The 22,120-nt window shown below is 42.0% G+C and overlaps 1 protein-coding gene across 1 annotated transcript in view; it reads left to right on the plus strand.

The window, feature by feature from the left end:
- kiaa1109 (KIAA1109 ortholog) overlaps positions 1 to 22,120 on the plus strand; it is an 81,954-nt gene that overhangs the window by 25,158 nt on the left and 34,676 nt on the right. The window contains exons 29-52 of the mRNA XM_062397240.1: positions 666 to 939; positions 1,069 to 1,206; positions 1,333 to 1,403; positions 1,548 to 1,721; positions 2,664 to 2,784; positions 2,967 to 3,116; positions 3,852 to 3,979; positions 4,322 to 4,530; positions 4,675 to 4,875; positions 4,993 to 5,204; positions 6,310 to 6,461; positions 7,041 to 7,191; positions 8,311 to 8,463; positions 8,711 to 8,951; positions 9,160 to 9,308; positions 10,000 to 10,231; positions 10,872 to 11,033; positions 12,781 to 12,956; positions 13,709 to 13,884; positions 14,036 to 14,627; positions 17,539 to 17,737; positions 18,865 to 19,128; positions 19,443 to 19,536; positions 21,269 to 21,475. Coding sequence (XP_062253224.1) covers positions 666 to 939; positions 1,069 to 1,206; positions 1,333 to 1,403; positions 1,548 to 1,721; positions 2,664 to 2,784; positions 2,967 to 3,116; positions 3,852 to 3,979; positions 4,322 to 4,530; positions 4,675 to 4,875; positions 4,993 to 5,204; positions 6,310 to 6,461; positions 7,041 to 7,191; positions 8,311 to 8,463; positions 8,711 to 8,951; positions 9,160 to 9,308; positions 10,000 to 10,231; positions 10,872 to 11,033; positions 12,781 to 12,956; positions 13,709 to 13,884; positions 14,036 to 14,627; positions 17,539 to 17,737; positions 18,865 to 19,128; positions 19,443 to 19,536; positions 21,269 to 21,475 — 4,626 coding nt within the window. The remainder of the gene's footprint in view (positions 1 to 665; positions 940 to 1,068; positions 1,207 to 1,332; positions 1,404 to 1,547; positions 1,722 to 2,663; positions 2,785 to 2,966; positions 3,117 to 3,851; positions 3,980 to 4,321; positions 4,531 to 4,674; positions 4,876 to 4,992; positions 5,205 to 6,309; positions 6,462 to 7,040; positions 7,192 to 8,310; positions 8,464 to 8,710; positions 8,952 to 9,159; positions 9,309 to 9,999; positions 10,232 to 10,871; positions 11,034 to 12,780; positions 12,957 to 13,708; positions 13,885 to 14,035; positions 14,628 to 17,538; positions 17,738 to 18,864; positions 19,129 to 19,442; positions 19,537 to 21,268; positions 21,476 to 22,120) is intronic.

The raw sequence follows: 22,120 nt of genomic DNA on the forward strand, positions 1-22,120 counted from the left end.
TCACAAACATGGAACATTCCTGACAAGCAGTAAACACCAGGGTCAATTAACTTTTGATGATTCAGGCTAATAACTTTGCATTGACTGTAAAAATGTCTTGATGACACATTATACATGAATACATTAACGGTGTCATGAGATTTTTACGTTTAATACCCAACAAGTTTTACATTTTTATCGCGTAGAGCCACTTGCCCCAAGTGAAACACGCTGCAGTTTTCATTCATTGCTTTAATTTGATCATGAGTGTGATGCAGAAGGGTGGAAGCAAATTAGATGTTTGATCCTTGGGCAGCCACTTACTGCTGGTGCTTTTCCCAAATTGGATCTCAGTGTTGTTACGCAGCTACCTTGTCATTTTGAATATTACCCCTAAATGTCCTTGTGTTGATTTCAACACCCCTTTTGATTGATACGGCCTCCGCACAAACACAAATAATCCATTCAGCCTTATGAAACGTTTCTGCTGCCACAAGCTTGTGAAACAAAGAGCTTAAACACAGAAGAGGTGTCTGAATTTAATATTGGCTGTAATGCTGCGGAAAGAAATGCTCTCATTAAATCATCTCTGATTCATTGTGCCGAGGTGGGACTGTATAACAACTTTACTCAACAGTACAATTATATTGACATATTTAACTGATAAGTGTTCTGACCTCCCCCAGCCGGAGCTCCATCTACCACAGCGTTGAGGGTCCCCTCACATATGTTCTCAATGGAGAGTTGATCACTGAGCCACGCCCGCTGCCGATGCCCCCAATGCTTCCGCCGCTCCCGCCCCAGCCCCTGCCAAGCCACACGTCGCAGGCCTCTTTTGTCTCAGCCCTGGCCATGGAGGAGGAGAGCTCGGTGGAGGCGGAGAAGACGTCTGAACCCGGTCTAGTCACCCGACAGCCACACGTCATGGCGTGCTACCAGAACTACTTGGCCCACTACCAGGTAGATTGTTTCGACTTCTGGTCCATATCCTCATCTTTAATGAACATTTGTTGTTTTTTTGTTTTTCTATTAAACACACATACAGCCGGTAAACTGTCACTTCATTGACTTTTTTCCCGGCTCTGCCAGGTCACAAATTGGTCGGTCAAGCAACCCACCAATAAAAGGACCTCCAAGTCTTCTCTTCACCGTCCCTTAGATCTGGACACGCCCACCAGTGAAGAGAGCTCCGCCTCCTTTGACCAGCTTTCCGTACCCAGTTTTAAGGTCTGTGACTAATGATGAAAGTTGGTATTTCATGTATACAGTTTTTATAAACTTTAGAATTGTGTGTTGGTAATAGCTGTTAAAAGCATGCTATCTTAAATACATTATCTTTGTTCTGCATGTCAGGTAATAAAGCAGGGCCTGTCAGCCAGTTCTCTACTGGACAGAGGAATTCAGCTCATGGGAGAGAATAACAGGTATTTAAAATTACCTCTTTTTTTAAATTTACAATAAAACCACTTAAAGGTGCATCTGAATGATGAATTGCTTCTTTCAAGCAGCTGTGACTGATCCTTTAAATGTGCTGCAGAATCAGAAGTGTTGTCTTTGCTTGTCCACAGCACACCATACACCCCCCTGGATAAGAGAGCCATGGAGACCACAGACGAGGACACAACAACAGACGACTGGACTCTGGAGCAGCCTTTAGCTCAGACTAGGACCACTGCCATTGTGGAGGTGAAGGGGGCCGTCAATGTGGTTCTTACGCCCCTTGTGGCTGAATCACTGGACAGGTAACCACCAGGCCTCATATTGTTTTTCTGTGTGTTCTTTCAGCTCTCATAAAATATCAGTATCTCAGTTTAAAAATCCTGATTATAAATATGAAAATGTCTTTCCCAGTCTTACTCACATAATAAGTTATTTTTAGTCTGGTGCTGCTTTTTGACCTAAAGTCTTTTTAATCCCCATGCACACTGCAGCTAGGCTCTAAAATGTTGCTGACTGTGCTTCCAAATGCCAACACTTCTGGGTTAACAATAAGGTTGTGTACCGAGAACCGGTTCCAATACAACCGGTACCTACCCGGACCGAAATGCAACTCCGATTTCGGTGCTTCATTTCGGTGCCTGAGCAAATTGAATACTGAGGTCGTCGTTCCTCCCGCCTCCTCACACTTCCACTCCTTCCTTCATGGGGAAGGGGCGCCTCCCGTCGGGCCCTGCATGAGTCGGGCGTGTCTGCTGGTGGACAAACTCTCTGCGTGTGTCAGGGCTTCCGTGCAGGTGCGGGAGGATCTCCTCGCGAGACCTCTCCTCGCAAGGCACCGGTATCGTTTTAAAAGTAACGGTTAAGCACCGGTATCGGATAAAAACCAAACGATACCCATCCCTAGTTAACAATAAAACAAAGTATGTACATGGAGCTCCTGCTCGATGGTTTAACTGTAGGTAGGAGGTTAAAGACTGGCAAGAATTCAAGTGGTTACATAAGCTGCTTTCAAAAATGAGAATTGGAACATTCAGCGTTTTTCGGTGTCTGCCTTCACATATGAACAATGCAGCAGGAGATTGTTTGAGTGAGATGTGTTCTGGAAAATCTAATGGAAATTCAGGTGGGGGCTGGTGGATAGAGCAGGCAGAAGAGGACAGGTGGTATATATTTCAAAAGCCCTTGAAGTGTTAAATCATCAGCCAGGTAAAACAAATGATGTCTGGGTCATTTCTTTGTTTCAGGTACATTGAGTCCATGGTTCACTTTGTCAGTATTCGACATCCGGCTACAATTCTGGACGACCTGCACGGGAATGTCCTCAATGAAGCCTATCAGATCAGCAAGTCCACAGTCACTGAGTCTGTGAGTAAAATTATTTAATCCAAACCAGACATGAACAATGGAAAAACATTCTCCTCTTTGTTTTCTACAGTGTGAAATTAGTGTTTTTACATGTTGTGAGATAGCGCAAAAATGGTTTCATAAACACACACTTTTCTGCGCCTTTACTGATGTCTCACTGTTTTGGATCTGTTTCCAATCAGAGCCAAACAGGCAAGCAGGAGCACAAGGTGTCCAAGACAGAGGGCACGACCCCCGGCTCCATCAACCTCCCCAACGGGCAGACTGACTTGTCCGTCAAACCAGATAATGTGAAAATCAAGGGCCTTCAAGCCAACGTCTCCATCCCCAAGGTGAGAGCCATGACCCTGAATAATGAGAGGCCAACTCTGACCGAGAGACTTTCAACAGCGGCATGAGCGTAGCTGTACATCACTTTACATTCTGATGGTTAATACACGCTCACTGCAGTGTGTAGGGTTGTCTTATAAAGCCATATTTTTTAAATTGTTCAAAGTTATTTAAAACACAACAGGTAAAAATGTGAATATACTGTTTATTATTAATGATGCCACAGTTTAATATAATATGTCTTAACCATCAAAGGACTCGCAATGACTCAAGTGTAGTGGACTTCTGGTAAAAAAGCTTAATAACATTAGGACCTTGATCTAACGTTGATTGACATCAACCCAACGATAAATTTTTATAAATGTTCCAATTCATTGTCAAAGACAAACATTTAACAGAATATTAACACAATTTAAGACACATATTATTAGAATAATAAACATTAAATAAATTACACTTAAACTTACAATAATAAACCTGTTCTAGTTTTCTATTTAATCAAATGGTGTGTTTTTTTTTTATTTATTATTTTGTATGAATCACTTTATAACTTTGTATTGGGTGCTACATAAAAATATATCTTATTATCAAAGATATGTAAAATTTTGACAACACTACTTGTAATTCTTCATATGCTGTAGACCAAAACATATTTAAAAAAAGAATACAACACAGCACAGTGGTGTTTATTTCAGCTTGGTTCAGCTGTCTGTTTGTTTTGTTGTGTTTCCTTGCAGGTGAACCTCTGCCTCCTCCAGGCCTCTGTAGAGGAGGGGTCACCGTCCTGCTCCAGTAAGAGTGTTACCCATGTGTCACTGGTGGCACTGTGCTTCGACAGGATCGCCACCCAGTTCAGGATGAACAGGTAATGCCTACACTACTCTTCATGTCATTCTATGTCTGTTTTGTTTGTGTATGTGTGTTTACACAGACTAAGCTTTTTGGGTCATGTCCACGGAGAGATTAGACTTGATGTAAATTGCGATTTATTAAATGCTTTAAACTGCCTGCAGAGAGATTCAGTTTTTGCTGTTTTGTTGTCATATGCTCCTATTCATCTATTGACATCAGATCCAGTAGGGGTGAAAGATGAATATAAGTAGTGATCCAAGCGCAGTAATACAAATCAGATAAAAATAATCAAAAACTTGTGTCTGTTGCTGTCAAGCTGGGAAACAATCACACATTTTCTTTCTGCTTCTTTCAGGGGAATCGTAGAAGAGACTCCCAACACGACCGAACACGGCCGACCCTCTGTCATGCTGGAGAAATACGCCTCTGCCACGAAGATGCAGCCTCAGTCCTCTGGCTCGCTGCGCTCCAACGCTGGCATCGAGAAAGGCAAAGAGATCGCTGCCAGGCTCAACGTCCACCGTATCCACAGTCAGCTGCGGGGCCTTGACTCGACCTTGACAGGTTGGTTCAGATAAAACCTCCCTTTTGTCCCGAGCCTCTGTGCAACTGGACTTTCCTTTAAACAATGTGCCTTATTTTGACTTGTGTACATTTGTTGTGACATTTGGGAAATGTACATTCTATAAATTAATTTTCCTTCCCTAGATATCGGCACTTGTGCCATCACAGCCATCCCCTTTGAGAAGTCCAAAGTGCTGTTTGGCCTGGAGGAGATGGAGGAGTTTTCACTGGTAGATGAGACGGATGCCCAGGGCATCTCAGGCGATCAGGGCCGTTTCACCACATCTCCTGAGAAATGGGGCTGGATCATGTTTGAATGTGGCATCGAGAACCTCACGGTCAAAGGTAAAACATGCTGAACTCTATGAGCAGCAGTTATTGCTGCTTATTGTCCTGAAAGATTTAAAGATGACTCTCATCAAGAAAGATGTGAAATTTAATTTATTACACTACTTTTTACAGGGGGCCGTCAGTCAGGAGCCATTCTATACAATGCCTTTGGTGTGATGGGACAATCGGACACTGGAGGGAAGACTGGAATGCCCAAGTCCAATGGGTCGACGGGATCTCAAACAGGAAGTGGTTACAGCACTGATGTCTCAGATGACAACCTGGCACATGATCCTATGAGCCCTGCTTCTGATGTCAATGAAAACTCAGACTCAGACGACCAAGTAAGATTTTTTTGAAAATGCTTTTTTTTATGTTTTTAATACTTTCTTTACAAAACACATCAGTTATTTTTCATTTCAATCCAGAACTGAAACTCCTGCTGTTTTTCATGTGCTCCAACTCAATGAATGTCCATATTTAACCATGGTGTTTGATTGCTACAACCCAGTGAAAATGTTCCTTTATCAGTTTTTCATAAGGTCAACCCATGTATATCTTTCTGAAAGTGATGGCAGTCATGACAAAGTTGTCCTTTGTCTCAGCATTTCCCTAATGGGAGAACCAAATTTATAGCCAGTGTTTGCTACCATTAGCTAACTGCATAAAAATGAATCCAAGGTAAGCTAACCAGCCCATAAATGTCACATAAAGTGCAGCTGGATTTGTGTGTTGAATCAAATTAGAAACAAAAGGCCGTAAATCCTGAAATATTCATCAGATTTTCTTCCATCTTGCCTGAACATACAAATGTCACTGCCTATAGCCGCTGTTTGAGTCTGATTGAAGTCATTATTGTCTTCACACTAAATTAATACACTTCTATAGACTGCTTCATAGAGAGAAGAAAGACATTAAGGTGATACCGCACACTTAAATGTGTTTTTCGAGCTGTAAACCAAATGATATGGCTGTTATTTGAAAAAAACGACATCAGTGCTGGTTTTAATACATTTATCCCAATTCTTTTTTATATTTTTATTTATGGCTTTGACATGTTATGTAACTTTGAGTCAGCTGATTGAGATGTCTCTACATCACTAGTGACTAACTCTTAGTTGAAGTCTGGAAAGCTGTGCTCATTTTCAAATCCATGCAGAAACTAAACCTCAGTTGCCTCTCTCACACACACGCACCAGCGGTTCAAGTTATGGACAGCCATGGTCTTGGCCATCAGTAAACCTCTTACTAATACTACGAAAAGTGTGTGTGCTGCTTCTGGAGTCGTAGGTCATGGCTAGACAACCTAGACGACCTAGTTTTAGCAAGCAGTTGGTCGTATATGTGTTTGGGGTGGGCTAGGCGTGTTTTAACCTCGTATTTTTACTTAAGCCGTAACTAGACCCCTTTTAAACCCAATTCATGATCCAGTTTTCTACTGCTCTGCAGGACGAAGGAGTGGAGTCGGACGACCTGAAGAAAGACCTCCCCCTCATGCCGCCACCACCTGACTCCAGCAGCATGAAGCTGACCATCAGAGAAATCTGGTTCAGTTTTGCCGCACCAACTAATGTGCATTCACCTTCACAGGCCATATCCAGGTACGACTGTACTGACGTATATGCACCGTCTCACATTAAGTCCTTCGCATCATTACAGAATATCAGTCAACTGTGTCTAAACTACAAGGATAGGAAACCTCATTCTGTCATCCACAAGATGTCTTCTGGCTGATGCACAGTAAGCTCGATAGCAGTTTCCTTCTAGCGTCACTGTTGGTGCATCGGTATAGGATCATAAGTACAATATTATCAGTTGGGGGAGGATTTCATGAAAAACCTTCTCTCTTGTGTGCCCCTGGCAACGGTTGTCAGATGTGTCAGCTTCACAGGTCGTCAAACTGCAAGCGCCCACCAGCAGGTACATTCTGAGATTTGTACTGTGCGTTTGAGTTTTATTAAAGCTCAACTCAATTAACCAAGTTCGCCATGTACCTGGAGCTGAGCACGAGGGGTTAAAATCTCAACCACTGTGAGAGAAAGAAAATCTTTCCTTTACATCCAAGCATTGTATCTACAACATGAGAAAAATAAGGCAAATGTGTTTCAGAATAAACAGTATCAATTAACAGTTATAAGATTATAAGGTGATTAAACATCCTCTGACTCTTGTGTTTACAGGCAGTTAAATCTGCTCAGCACAGCCACGCCTGCAATCGGAGCCTGGTTGGTTCCCATTGACCAGCTCAAATCTTCTCTACGGAAGCTGGACATGGAGGGCACACTGCGCGTGTGTGCTGTTATGGGCTGCATCATGACCGAAGCTCTTGAGGTCAGCAATACATCTGTAGACACAGAGAACTACTCTATGACTGCCTTTACATGCGCACTAGAATCCTGGTTATGACCTGTTTGATATTTGGTGTTTACAAGGAACATTGTGAAATCTGGTTATTCATATTCCCGTGGACATGAGAAATTTATGTATCCAGGTTACATATAACTGTGTGCCGTGTGTTTTTTTTTTATGTTACCATGGTTACAACAGCACTGTACTGATAATTGTTTCTACCTGTATGGTGGCTAACGAAATCGCTTTGCCTTATTGTGAGCTTAGCATCATGTCAAGGATTTGCTTGATCCACCTTATTGGCAGCACAGCGAGACGAAGCAACGTCAAATATTAAAGGGATAGTTCACTGAAAATTCACCAATTATCTACTCACCACTATGCCGATGGATGAACGTGTTTGGGTACACAAAGTCTCAGGGGTAAACAGTGTTTCAACGAAATACATCATACGTCATCCAAGTGTCTGCCAGCTCACTGACCATGTTTTAAGCCAAAAAGTCAACTACCGGATGTGGCGATGCTAGCGGACTGAGCCACATTAACACGAACCCCAAGTGTGTGCAGTGTTCCGTGTGTCCGAGGGTACATGAATGTGCCTCGGAGGAGGCTGTCACAGGATATGAATGTCGGGGCTGACAGACAATCGATGACCTCAAAGGAGCAGTATGGAGGCATGTTGTTTTTTCTGTTGTTTTTTTGTATCTGAAGAAGGGGCCCCTTTTACTTCAAATAAAATTTGGATTTCGCCGCAACACTTTTTACCCCTGAGACTCCAGAATTGCTTTGTGGACTCAAACTCTTCACCCTACCTGCCATTGGCATAGTAGTGAGTAGATAATGAGTGAATTTCATTTTTTTATGAACTATCCCTTTAAAGCTCTCCACTGGTGTCCTGCTGTCACTGCTACTGCCACTGCATAGAACCAGGATTATATAAATATATATATATATCCTAAACAGCATAATTACTGGGATACTAGTGCATATGTTAACATGTCGCTCATGACCACAATTTAAATAAAGATTTCAATAAGTTTATAAGTTCAAAACTCTCTGTAATGTCCTAGTTGTTTGTGTCTTGTATGCGTCCCCCAACAGAAAAAGAGCATCCACATCCCGATCCGGAGCAAGTACAACCGTGAGACCAAACGAGCTCGCTACCTGCATGAGAATCCCTCCTGTATGCTTTGTAATATCCTGCACCGCTACCTTCAACAGGCGGACTACGCTGTCATTGAGGAGGCGACCATGGTTTGTGCAAAGCGTCTGAATATCACACTTTATCATAATGTCTTTGCAACAAAGCTCTTCAACTTGGCCATGTACTGTATAGTTAGATCACTCATAAAATGAAGTGATATGGTCTCACTTGGATCCACATGCACATAAAGATAAAAAAACAGCTGGCAGTTATCGTAAATAACAAATTTGATTAATCTTTTACCAGTTAGAAACAGTAGCAGTGATCCAGATCTCTCTTCTCCTCCTCTCCCCACAGAATGATGGAGTTCCAGCTCTTGTCACTCTAAAGAAAGGTTTGGTAGCTTTGGCTCGACAATGGATGAAATTCATCGTGGTAACTCAGGGCTTCAAAGCTATAGGTCTGATGAGGCCCAATCAACTCACCAAACCCAAGGAGCCTCAGCAGAACCTGGTGGAGACCATCATGGGCCTCGACAACGGAGCTGCACTGCAGAGTGACACCAGCGCTGATGGAGCTGAATTTGAGTTTGACGCAGGTGGGAACTTGCAGCTTTCTATATCTTGTTGTAATATTATATCATTACCACAGAAGGACTGATAAACCCACATGAAGAAGATTCTGTGTTTTTGTGGCAATCTTTCCATTAGTTTTTATTAAAACATAACCTCCTTGGCAAAGATAACGCTTTAATAATGCTTTAGATTCATCGGCCTGGAGTTTTATTTTATTTAATTATTTTGAAGCCACAGTGAGTGAACACACCATGCTGCTGGAGGGAGCATGCAGTCGCCCCCCACCTAAAGAAGCCAACTCTGGTCCCGTCAGTGGAGTGGAGATCATGAGGAAACTGTCCAAGTCCCACACACACAGCGAGTCTGCACTCAGGATTAAGGTACCACTTTGTGAATCAGTTCAACTGTGCTTCTCAGTTTTGTTCTGTCATCTAATAAATGTAATTAATACACAAGCATGCTGGGGTTGGCCAATAAAACATCAATAATTCTTGCAATGTTTTTATCGATAGCAATATAATAAGTCAATTATATATGGTTATCATGCTTAAGCATTGTGTAAGCACAGTGAGGAGGTATAACACATAATTGATTCACCTCAGATTTGACATTTTTCTTGCTTTTTTTTGTGATTCTCTCTTCATTAAGAAAGTATGTGTTTAAATAAAGAAAACCAATCTGCAGATATGTCCAAAAGAAAAGCACTGTGTGATGGAATTACCCATTAGTTGCTTTAAAAAAAATAATTAAAAAAATGAAGTGAATGTTTTATTTAGGATTCATTAAGAAAATGACTGTGGCATGAAGATGATCTCACTGCTGGAACGCCAGGATGGATAAGAGCTGAGTGCAGAGATCTTCTCTCTGCCTGATTAAATTCTGATGTGTTGATACCATTTTATGATCTGTTGAGGGTCGCTTCAACTTTGGACTATTTACATAACGGTGCCCGACACAATGCATCCCACTGGTTTTATTAATAATGGGGGGTGAAAGGGCACTGGCAGCTCGTGAGAAGTGACACACAGAACATGGCCTCCTCTCAGTAATCTGTACAATTGTCATACCCAGGGCTCCCATCCATACCAGTCGCTGAGCTACACCAGCGGTGACACAGCAGCTGACTCACCCGCTCATGTATGCCGCGCAGGGCTGCCAGCCAAGGACAGCCCCAGGAAGGAGAGTCTCCTGAGCAACCTGACGGGCAGCTTTCGCAGCCTGCACAACCTGCTGGAGGGCACGCCCCAGAGGAACGAACCGTCTGCCGCCGCGGCCACCAAGAGCAGCTCCCTTACCCGCACAGGTACTAACACCTGAACCTCTGTTGTTTAGTGTGTGGAAGCCTCTGGCAGCCGATGATTACAGGAGTGAACTAGATTCTAACTACAACTCGTAGCCGTCGACTTTTCATTTCTGCTGCAACGCTGACCTCTACCGATCAGTGCTGTGAATAATGGCAAACCAAAATAGACTCGCAGATTGGGCCGTCCTCGGGCCCATGCCCACTGTGAACAAATATGCAGAGTCAGTTTGCCATGAGCTATTTACTTTGTCGCCCTAACATTTAGCGACCCCTGCTGCTATCACCTGACTTAATTATCTCTGGGATACTCCATTTAAGATTTTAATGCAACACTGACTGTTTTTCACCAAACACAAAGGAGTGGGAGAGCAATAGAGGGAAACAAAAAGTAAAGTGAAAAGAAAAATACCTACTTTTTTTTTTTTTAGCTGAATTCAAAGATTAATGTGTGTGAGTGTATTTAATGTTAGAGCTGGAAACCAATACAAACCCTGTCCCTGACACAACCTTTGTAACCTTTGACAATGTTAATCACTTTAACCAAATGTGTGTCTGTGATGCAAGTTGAAAATAATCATCTCTGATGTCAGATTGGCATCATGATGAAATTTACTCTCAATCTCTTTCCTCTTGGCCTCAGGAAACAGCCTAGGGACCGACGTGCTGACGGAGCACCCGCTGCTGTCGGAGCCCTCCCCCGTCAGTTTTTACAACTGGATGTCCAACGCTGTGGGCAACAGGACCGGAGCTGGAAACCAGGAGTCCCTGGTCAATCGCACCCAGCACAACAGCCTTCAGACAGGTCAGAAAGGGAGCACTCAGTGGTGTGGAGGGCGGTTTTAAAGGATAATAAGTCATAAAAACCTTTTTGTTGAGATAATTTTATTTTTTGGAACCTTTGGTACAAAATAATGTTTTTTTTGTTTGTCTTAGCTTTTTCTTTGTAATAATGATATTAAAATACATACTCATTACTAACATTTCCATTCTCGCAGTGGCTGCAACAGCTGTTGTGTTTAGTTCAAAATGTCAATGTAATGTTGTTTCAATAGACCCACTGGATTCTCCTGTCCACCACTACCAGTATCAACCACTGGCAACATCTAGTCCAAAAGGAGGTCAGGGGTAGATACTTAGTGTTGTGCTGGTGTTGCTGGTGAACTTATTAGTGTGCTGAGTGAAACAGTTTGTCTCCTGTGTTAGTTTATTAGTCACCTACATGTAGAGCTCTGCCACTCTAGCTACTGTCGGTGGAAAACGTTAGATCTTAGCCTTCATTTATTTGGGGTGAATTTAGACAACAGAATATTTTGTTGTCTGGATGTCTTGTCACTACCATCCTCCCGCACATGACCTGACTTGTGATATTCACCACTTTGGGAAATCATTGTTCCTCTGCGGTAAACGCAATGCAACGGTGAATGATCTGATGGTTGCCTACGTGATTTTCACAGTCGTGGTAACGCCGAGCTTCACCGATCAGAGATGTCGTTATTACACCTGAGGATTGTGGGTAGTTTACTACCTGACATTCTGCTACTGCATGTTTCGCGAACAAATTGATTGCAGTTGATTTCTTACAAACTTGTAGCTTCAACAGGAGCATATTACATTGTTTAAAAATCTTGTAGCTTCTGTTAAATCTTCCTTGGCTGGATAAAATATTACGGTGAATGATCAAAATCTCTTTTCAGAAAACTTAGACTTGTCTTCCGGTACATCTCTGTTGAGCTCTTTTAAGTAATTTGTCTTTCATCACTTTTTTTTTATCTGACAAACCTTATTGGTTATTTGCGGTCATCTAGTACAACCGCCTGCGCAGATTGTTAAAAATTAGCTGAAGGATATAAATGGTGTTTGCTTTCCTTAGATTTAGCTCGACTCTGTTAGACCGCCTGTACTCCCGTGTAACTGTGCCACAGTTGTTTCCTCACTCATCCCCTCCTGCTCAACCCTGAAAAACCAAAGAGTGTTAGCAGAGTTAATGACCTGAAATGTCTTTCCTCCGTCACAGCACTGCTCCCCCCCTCGGTTCCTCTGTACTCCCACTCGTCCTCTGAGTTAAAGACAGCCTCGATCTGCATTTATTTCATCCTCATTCAGAATAATCTACCTCATGGATCACTGAACAAGATATATCTCTTATTTTCAAAACTTAGCAGAGCACTTCAGCCTGTGTGGCTACTTTTAACTGTGTGTTTGAAGACTGGATAAACCGTTAGCTTTGTCATTATCCAGTTACCCAGGTGTCAGTCAAATACAACACAGCAAATTAGCCTGAGCATCTCTGCACAAACAAATTAAAGAAAGTGATGAGGCTGTTTAAATGTCTTAACTGTGCATAAAATGACCATAAAGTTCATCTTAACACTCCCCGTAATGTGATTGTTCCCTTCAGCCTAATTCCCTCTAACGTCATTGCACACACTGCTGTTGCTCACATGCTCTGCTGAGAACATTTTTCAATGGAGAGTCTGCAACACCGGCCCCCAGGATCCGTATGACCTCACAGCGCATGTATCCCTAAACCTCTTTATCGCCACCCTTAGGTGGGACGTGTAACCTGCCCACAATCCCCTCTGCGTCTGACTTCAACACGGTGCTGTCAAGTGACCAGAATACCCTGGACGGAACCCACTCCCAGCACAGCACCAGCCAGGACGACATTGCGGACATCGAGGAGGGCAACCAGTGTCCGGCTGCTGTTCAACTGGCCGATGCTCAGGTACCGTCACTGCATCTGTCTGTATTTCTTTCTTAGTTTTGGTCTAAACTGTCATCGGGCAGATAATTAGCTGCTTTCAGACGTGCACTGAACTCCGGATAACCTGCTCTAGAGTTTCTCCTATAGTAAAAATTCCAGAAAAAGTCCAAATATGCTCAATTGAATACAAGGGGATATTATCTGGAGGATTCACCATAAGCGAGTCGACACATTGATGGCATTTTTCTAGCACACGACATATGAAAAACTGAAAAATACAGAGAATAAAAATATCCGAGGACAAAAAAAAAACAGTACTATACACCTAGAAGCCACAGACAAAGCTTTTGGAAATGAGAGCTGACACCGGTGTGTTGAAGAGCAATAAATAAAAACATGTGATATCTGCAGTGGAATTTATACCTTGCATCCTGCCTCTGCCTTCTGCACCCCCCTTTACTTTAAATCTTTTTTGGGTTGTTGTGAATACTGAGCAGAGAATCTCCTGCTGTGCTCTTTTGTGAAAGACATCTCTGATCTCTGGATAATGTCACAATTGAGTCCGGACTTTCCCCAAATAGAGATCATCCAAGTAGATAAAATGTCAGCAGCTCACTGATTAAAGATTGATTTATCAATTGTCACATTCCTTGGAGTTTCTGAATTGTAGATTAAACAGTACAAGAAACTATTTTTGGGGCCTGTGTTATATTATTGAGTATAAAGACTTCCCCTGTCATGTCGTGCTTTGATTTTCTGTTTTCTCCCCTCAGGTTGTTTTCAAGCCTTTGCTGAGCTACACAGGGATCCAGGCTCAAGACACCACTCCTCTTAGTTACAAGATGTATTTTGGAGAACATCTGTCTTTCTCTGGCAACCTTGAGTGTCTAAGAGCAGACATTGTCGACTCTGATACCTCTAAGGAACGCAAAAACAAAAGATCCAAGAGGTAAAATAATTCTTAGCCATAATATACCATTATAACAATATTTAAAGGTGATTATTGATTGACGGGTTTTTTGTGTTGCATATTCACAAAACAAACCTTTTTTAATGTCTGTTAACTGCATACTTAAGCATTTGTCTGTGCCTCTCTCTAGCTATAGACAAGGTTTGGTGAACCGCCCTCCTCTGGAGTTCAAGCCAGCACTGCTGATTGAGACATTCAGCCTGAACGCAGTGGTGATGGAGAAGTCGACCAGTGCTCCGCAGGGACCCAGCGCAGCCCCGCTCTCCTTCCATGACCTCAACCGCCGCCACTATAACACATTCCACTGTGACTTCACCACAGCCTGCCAGGCCATCAGCCAGCGCGTCGACATGGCCCTGGTGCGCCTCATCCACCAGTTCAGCACAATGATTGATGACATCAAGGCCACGCAGACGGACATCAAGCTGAGCCGCTACACTGCCGGCTCTGCCTCGCCGACGCCCACCTTCAAGGCCCGGCCCTATCGCCACTTCAGGTCATCCGACTTCAGCCGCAGCTCCCGGGGCAGCCTGAACGGGGCGGGCCGCAGCGGGACCCAAACCCTGAAGAGCAAGAGAGCTGGGGGTGGAGCAGGTGGAGGAGGTGCAGGGGTCTCTGGGGCTTTACCGCCTAATGGACCTCCATCTGGCATGGACACGTTGGGGAGGAGGGAGCCCAGAGGACGCACCTCCCTCGGACGTTCAGAGCGACGCACCTCCAAGGTAATGGTGATGATAACTTTCGGTTCTTTCAGAGAACTTGGGTGACTAAGATGCTTCACTTAGGGGGTTCAGGGGGTTTTATATTCCCCAGTGTTGTTGTGAAAGAAAACTATAACTGAGGGATCTCTTTTTAAAAAGACAAAAATAACCGGTTGAGGGCATAATGTCAACAGCCACATTGCCAAATTGGGGCACAGGCAATAAGAAAACAAGATGACAAAGAACACATTAAAATGGACAGACACATTAACACTCTGACATTTCATCTGGTCATTTGTACTGTGTACATAAAGTAGAAAAATAATCCAAAAGATATACACTGGCAGTTATTTATATTGGCAAACACTGAACTGGAAATAACCTTGGAATCAATTCCGAAAGTTTATGTTTTTTTCATTTGAAAAGGTCAGTCGATTTGTCAGACTCAGGAACCACGGCCGGTCATTTCAAAGTCCATATGTTGACTTTAGAGCAGCATTTTATTATTCTACGACATAGAACAGCTGGTCCCCTCTTTGGGACTTCAGTTAATCTTAATTTATTGAGCACATTTAAAACCAAATAAAACATGGGAATGATCAAATAATAACAGACATGGAGAAGAGGTTGTAAGTAAATAGAAAAAACATTGCATGTCTGGATAAAATCATAAACACAATAGTGTTGCACAGAGCGAAAGAAAATAATTAAATAAGTTAGGTCATTGTCGTCTTCATGATGACCGGGTTCCAGCAGGAGGCTCAGCTCTGTGTGTCAGTTGTGACTTCAGTTTCTCAAGTGTAAAAGTGTAAAAAAAAAAAAAATATGTGAAAAAAGTGTCCAATATGTGGTCACACTTGCCCAGACCTTTTAAATATAGATAAAAAATCACAAGATGGATTCCTTTCCTTCTTATAAACTCTAGAGGGAGCCTGCAGATTACAAAAGTCTTTCAGCTCAGGCACCATCCACTGAGACACAAAATACTGGAGAATTAGCTTGAATCTTTCTAGAGTCTCATTGGGTAGTTATGCTAAGAAATATGACTTTTCCTCAGCAGGGGGAACATCGGCTTTCAACTCTGAAAGGCTCTGAGCGTTGTGAAGAGAAGAGGTTTTTATTAAAGTGGAAAATGTATCAGAGGGACTCATGACCATCATCACCTTCCACAGGTCTCTTATGGAAACTCAGTCTCTTATGTTGTCAGGCAGAGGGTCAAATCATGTGTAATGTGTATTTAAAGACATTTAAATTTGTGGGAAAAAAATTGGTTCGGAAATAAATTAAAAATTAAAAAGAAATTGTCTAATCAACCAAAGAATTCTTGCCCCCCTGCAGTACCTCCGCCCCCTGTTGAAGACTTCTGCTCTACACCATAGACTGTTTATAAAAAGCTCTGCACACAATGTCCAGCACACAAACAATTAAATGTGACTGTATATTGTAGAACTGTTTTAGGAAATAATTCTGAATAGATCCAGAGCATTAACACAGGACAAGAAAACAGCCCATTCAAATCAGACCAGGGGCCTCACTTATAGCCGTTGCGTAAGCTGAAACCCGAGTACGCCAATACTGACGCAAACGTTGGGATTGATAAAAACAAACTCGACGGGAGAATGTGACCCATGCTTACAAACATCTTAGAGAGGAGAAAATGGCGATGCAGAAATGAGGTGGTGAACTGAAGCAGATTATTGATCCATTTCATCATTAACATTGAATCCAACAGCTTTATTTTAGCTTGCATGACAAAATCTGCCATAGGAACCTTCAATTGAAAAATATATAAAACAACTTACAGCAAATTAGGTTCAGCTTCCATTAAACCGCTGAAGTACAGAGCCGAGTCATTAATATTTTTTAATAATATCTTCTAACACTGTGCATGTTTCATCAAGGATGAGTCCCTGCAGTGACAGAGACTGGAGATCACTTACAGAAAATCTATTCACTTTGAAACTTCTATTTCCAAATAATATCCCAGAGTGGAGGATAGGATCCACTGATGTGTGAAGTAATCGGTCCAATTGCTCTAAATACATAAATACTGCAGTGACACTGCTGCTTGATGCTGCACACAAATGGAAGGATGAGGAGGAAATGAGGGATCAGCAATCGCAACGATTTTTTGTCCCATGATAATGACTGATCAGCTGATAAAGATTCTCTAGATCTGTGATCTTTGTGCTGAACTAAGTCCAGTATCACACAGAGTGACCGACACAACCGAACCATCCCAGTACCAACACAAGCATGTAATAATAGTAATTCTGTTAAATTCTATAGATTAGGGACATGACAACTGCTCTGAATTGAATAATCCTGGAGTTTGGGATGATTAAAATAAGTCCAGGAGATATAACAACTTCCACCACATTCTGACAGGGTACAGTGATTATTTTTTGCCTCGACCTTTGAATTACATTTTTGGGGATTTCATGCTTGTTCTTTCTATTGTACTCCTTGTCACTCACTGTATTAGCAGAAGCAGGAGCAGCTGTGTATCAGTGAATTTCATGATGTGCTTTGTAATGACCATTTACAGTTAAATGTGGTCGTGTAGAGGGTGGACTTTTAAGGCGAATCAAAGTACGAACGTCTCCAGGTGGACTGTGATATATAAAGGGAGCATTGCGTTCAGGTGTGCGTGTGCACGGTTTTACAAATCCGATTTTTTGTTTGTGTGCACATACACTTTTAGCATGAATCCTAGTCACTATTTTATAAATGAGGCCCCAGGTTTAGGAAGGGCACTGCATTGTTTCATCTGACTTTCAGGCTGACAGCCTCATAGCTAAACTGCTACAGTACACAGTGGGGTAATAAAATCAATTCAGCCAAGCTGCTTATTTAGCCTTCAGGTCCATAATAAATATTGCAGCCTTAATATATGTTTCATAATTCCCAATATTGCATAACTTTTTTTCAGGTGTCGAGGAAGGGCTCCCGTGACGTTGCAGATCACATGGCTATCCAGATGGATGACTCTGACTCCATCACAGTGTCGGAGCAGAGCGAGCCATCAGCAGAATGTTGGCAGAACATGTATAAGCTGCTCAACTTCTACTCCCTCATCTCCGATCCCACTGGCATCCTGGAGAAAAGCTCCCCTGAGAACTGCCTGTCAGGTGGGAATCAGCCGTCAGTCAATATTGTATTTTTGTCCTCTTTTCATACGCCTGAACTTAAATCTCTGCTTCACTTTTATGTTTTTTTCCACGCATTATTTTCCCAAGACCTTGATGTACACTTTTTTTCTCTTCCATTCTTCGCAATTTCCATTTTTCCATCTTCCTTGCAGTCCTTTTTTCTCCGCTTCTTACAAGCCTTACATCCCACATTGTTTTCTGACACTTCATTTCTTAGCTTTTTTCCTATCTACCTTTCTTCTCTTCTGACCTGAATAACACAGCTTTTGATCTTAACACTTTTCTCACAGTTAAAATGTTCACATTTAAATATCCATTTAACATTTGTTGATCTTTATTCATATTTATCTCCTACAAAGCACATTTTCTGCTGACATTTTATCAGCAGAAAAGGGTCAATTTATCCCTTTATTAGCTTCTCCTGCCGTTTTCAGCCAACTCCCCCGAGGAGAGGAGCTTTTAATCAGGACTCCGATGTATACGTTGTTTTCCCACATAGCTGTCGTTGGTGCTGAAGTACCATGCCAGCTGTTGATACAATGCTACAGAGAAGTACACTGAAGATGAGCTCGCATCAGGTTCATGAGCTGCCTCCCCCTTCTCTCTCCAGGTTCATTTTGACGTTATATGTCTGACAGGAACAGGATCTGTATTTGCATTTATGGGATTTGGCTAGCATCTGAGTTTGCGTTTTTTCTTTGAACGCAATTTGATTGGCTGGTTCCTGTGTTGCTGCTTGAAAAGTTGAGCTCAGCAGCTTCGACTGCAAATGGAACTTCAATGCAGTATGGCCACTTATGATATCACCCCATTTAAACTGAATAAGCAGTGTTTCCATTGAAGCCTTCCAACTCACGTGTCTGATTCCTGCGTAAGTGTTGGGACAATGCCTCAACCGAACCCACCTTGTTTCAGTGAGGGAATGGATGCCTCACATAGTTGTTATCACAAGACGAATTTAGGTCATTCAAACACGCCATTTTTATTTCATTCTCCACAAATATTTTTTTGTCCTTACAGAAAAGCAGCTTAGAAACAGGTAAAAGTGTGTTTGTGTAAATCTATATCACGTCACATCAGCTCTTCTACATGTGCATTTTCTACAGAAGGTGGACATCGGCCCTCGGAGCCGTTCTGCAAAGTCATTTTCGAGAACGAGCAGCAGGACCCCAACACGCCCAACAAGCCCCCGGGTGCCAGCGGGCGGCGGCGCAGCCTGGTGAGCTCCGAGCCCCAGCATGTCACCCTCATAGTGTTCGGCATCGGCATGGTGAACCGCACCCACCTGGAGGCGGACATCGGTGGGCTGACCATGGAGGCCGAGCTTAAGAAGATCCATGGAAGTTTTACTCTGAAGGAGAAGATGAAAGGTGAGGATGGTTCTTGAACGGCGAATATGTTTAAGCTATTTACTTTATTTATTTTTATATTTTCTTTGCACCGACTTTAATTTCCCTAATTCGTAATGGAAAAAAAGATAAGTCTGAAATGAGTCAAGCATCAGAGCCTTTCTGTTTTTAATTATAACATTTTCAGCCCTGGAACTTCCTCTCCCAGATTCAGCCTAATATTTCAAAAATGTTGAATACATAACATTTTTTATAATTTGTGGTTGATATCACAAAATATTAACCGATTAGTTCTGTATGATGTAATCTTTTCTTTCTTTTTTTTCTCTTCACAGATATCCTGCACCAGAAAATGACTGAGACATGTGCGTCGGCTCATATAGGGGGGGTAAACATTGTCCTCCTGGAGGGTATAACTCCTGACATCCAGTATGTACACCTTCTTCTTCACTTCAGCAAGTTTACACATTTTTAATATGAAGGTTGTTATATCTCCTAGTAAAAGAAAGTGTTTTAATTATACTTTGCAACCTCACCAAACATTTCATAATCAACAGTGAATTTTTCTCTAATTAGCACTAATCTTATGTGCCTTTTAATATCAGGTTTATAATCACTTTTGATCATTGAATTTAATATGAATCTCTTTTATGAATCTAAAAAAATACCATTTGAATGTACCTGTTGTTGCAAATGCAAAGAACTTGCATTAGAACACTGCAGCATTGATGCTTACATGTCGAGGGCACAGCTGTGTTTGAAAATGCCTGAGATGTGAGAGAAAAGTGGGTGCTGTACTTTTAACTAAGCGTTGTGATTCAACAACTTTTTCCTGCCAGGTAATTTAAACAGCAGTTCTTGTTTTTAATGCAAAGCAATTTCCTTAAAACATAACCACCCTTATCAGGTTAAAAGATTCTGTAGTCATGCATCAAGAGGGTTTGATGTATCTCCACACCACTTTGATTCAGTTTAGAACATCTCAGAGGGGTTTTTCTCATCTCATTTTATTTAACAGATGCTCCCACTGTGAAAATATAACTGAAAGTTAATCCTGTTTTCATACAGAAAGCTCCAAACGTTGCCTGTGCATTTTGTAGTCGTTACTGATGTGTAGAGTTGCCCAAAAATTCTGATATAAGTCGGAGTGTTGGCAGTGGCTCCCACCTATTTTTCTTTCTTTGATTCTAATGAACCCAGCATGCATAAGGGGATACATTAGGCTCTAACCGACAACAGAAGTAGTGGGATCAAAACCAAAGCAATGGTGATAAATATTAGCAGGTTGTCAACATTTTCTTTTTAGAACAGTATTCCAGATATACTTAAATTACAACTTACCAAATTAGGGGTTGGGACCCCTGAGGAAGATGATTTCCATAATTAAGTCAAATTAAGGATGAATTAGAAACAGGAATGAACCATAATCATTACAGAAATTTAAGTGTTGTTAAACCAAAAGATTGGCATCATCATCCATTGCAGTGGGATAATTTGCAGCACCACTGAAAACACAGAAAAATATGCATGATGGTGATTATTTCTACTCTTTAACCAACTCCAGTGAAACTGGGGTTCGCAAGTTTCTGGTAAATCTATTTCGGGGGCAAAGACAGAAATGTTTGGAAACCCCTGGCTTTTTAAATACTGCACTAATCCAAAACCTATCTAAAAGTGTTCAAACCAATTAAAATGGAGCTCAAGCCTCAGAGCTGATGTTCCTCCTCAGTGTTTGGCTCATGGGAAACTGTGTTCTCACCCCATCAGAACTGTTTCCCACCTTTTTTAATGCTCTTTTTCCTCATTTATTTACTTTCCTTGGCTCTCTCTTCCAACTGCTTGCATAGACTGGAGGATTTCCCAACATCTCCCACCAGCACAGCTAAACAAGAGTTTCTGTATGTTACTATATTATACCCCAATACCATCCAGAGTCCTCATCCATCAGTCAATCAAAACCTGTGTGTCAGTGTCATGACTTCTCATTCTACCTGTGCCCAGAAAGCTGACCTCTCCCCTCAAACTGCATGGTGTTTCACTGTTTGACATCCTCGCAGTAATTTCACCTCAGTTGCACATTCATCTATATGTTTATGTCAACTGGAAAGGGGAAGATAATTGTAAGTGCTATTGCTCATTCCCGGTTCCTCTTGTGTTTCAGAACTGTGGTCAAATGCAACATCGCTAAGTCCCAGGCCTTGTACAGCGCCCAGCGAGGACTTAAGACAAACAATGCAGCTGTCTTCAAAGTGGGCGCCATCATGATCAACATTCCCCAGCACCCGGCTACTTTACACAGCATGATGGTCCGCAGCTCGCACCAGCTCTCAAAGCAGATCTCTGACCTCATTCGCCAACCTTCCAACATGTATGTCTGCTTTTTTATATACATCTTTTAATGTCATTCATGGCATGAAAACAAATGAATGTTTTACACTTGACACCATTTTTAAAATCCTTGATTTTAAAAATGGCAACCGTTACCTGACGGAATCATACCTGTCATGCACCACCTAATGCCAATCGATAGTCATGCAACACGTTAGTGACAGGTTACGACAGCACACCCTCACTGTTGCCTGCAAAGCCTGTCTGTAGACTATTTCCATGGCAATACTGAATTGTGTTAATATATTTATAGAGCTTGAGATGTGCTTAGGAACTAAAACAACGTTCTATTCTTTGACATTTACAGGATTTGAAGGCAGAATCTCTGAAGCTCTGCATAATACACTCTTAACTAAATCCAAGCAGTTATATACAGTTTTTCAGTTCCCAGTTTAACAAGTGAAAAGTTTTGGATTGATGTGACGGAAAAGTTGAGATACTTGATGCAAGGACTGGGTGATATGACTTCAAATCAATATTCAGATTGTTTCAATCTTTTCTCTCGATAAAGATTAATGCACTGAGACGCTTCACTCGGGGCTGGTGAACGAGAGACAGCTAAATTGCTCTCTTCTAATCACTCACACGTAGAACTGATCTTTATAAAACACCTGCTGGACTCATA

Source organism: Platichthys flesus, chromosome 10, assembly GCF_949316205.1.
Source record: "Platichthys flesus chromosome 10, fPlaFle2.1, whole genome shotgun sequence".
Classification (NCBI taxonomy): Eukaryota; Metazoa; Chordata; class Actinopteri; order Pleuronectiformes; family Pleuronectidae; genus Platichthys; species Platichthys flesus.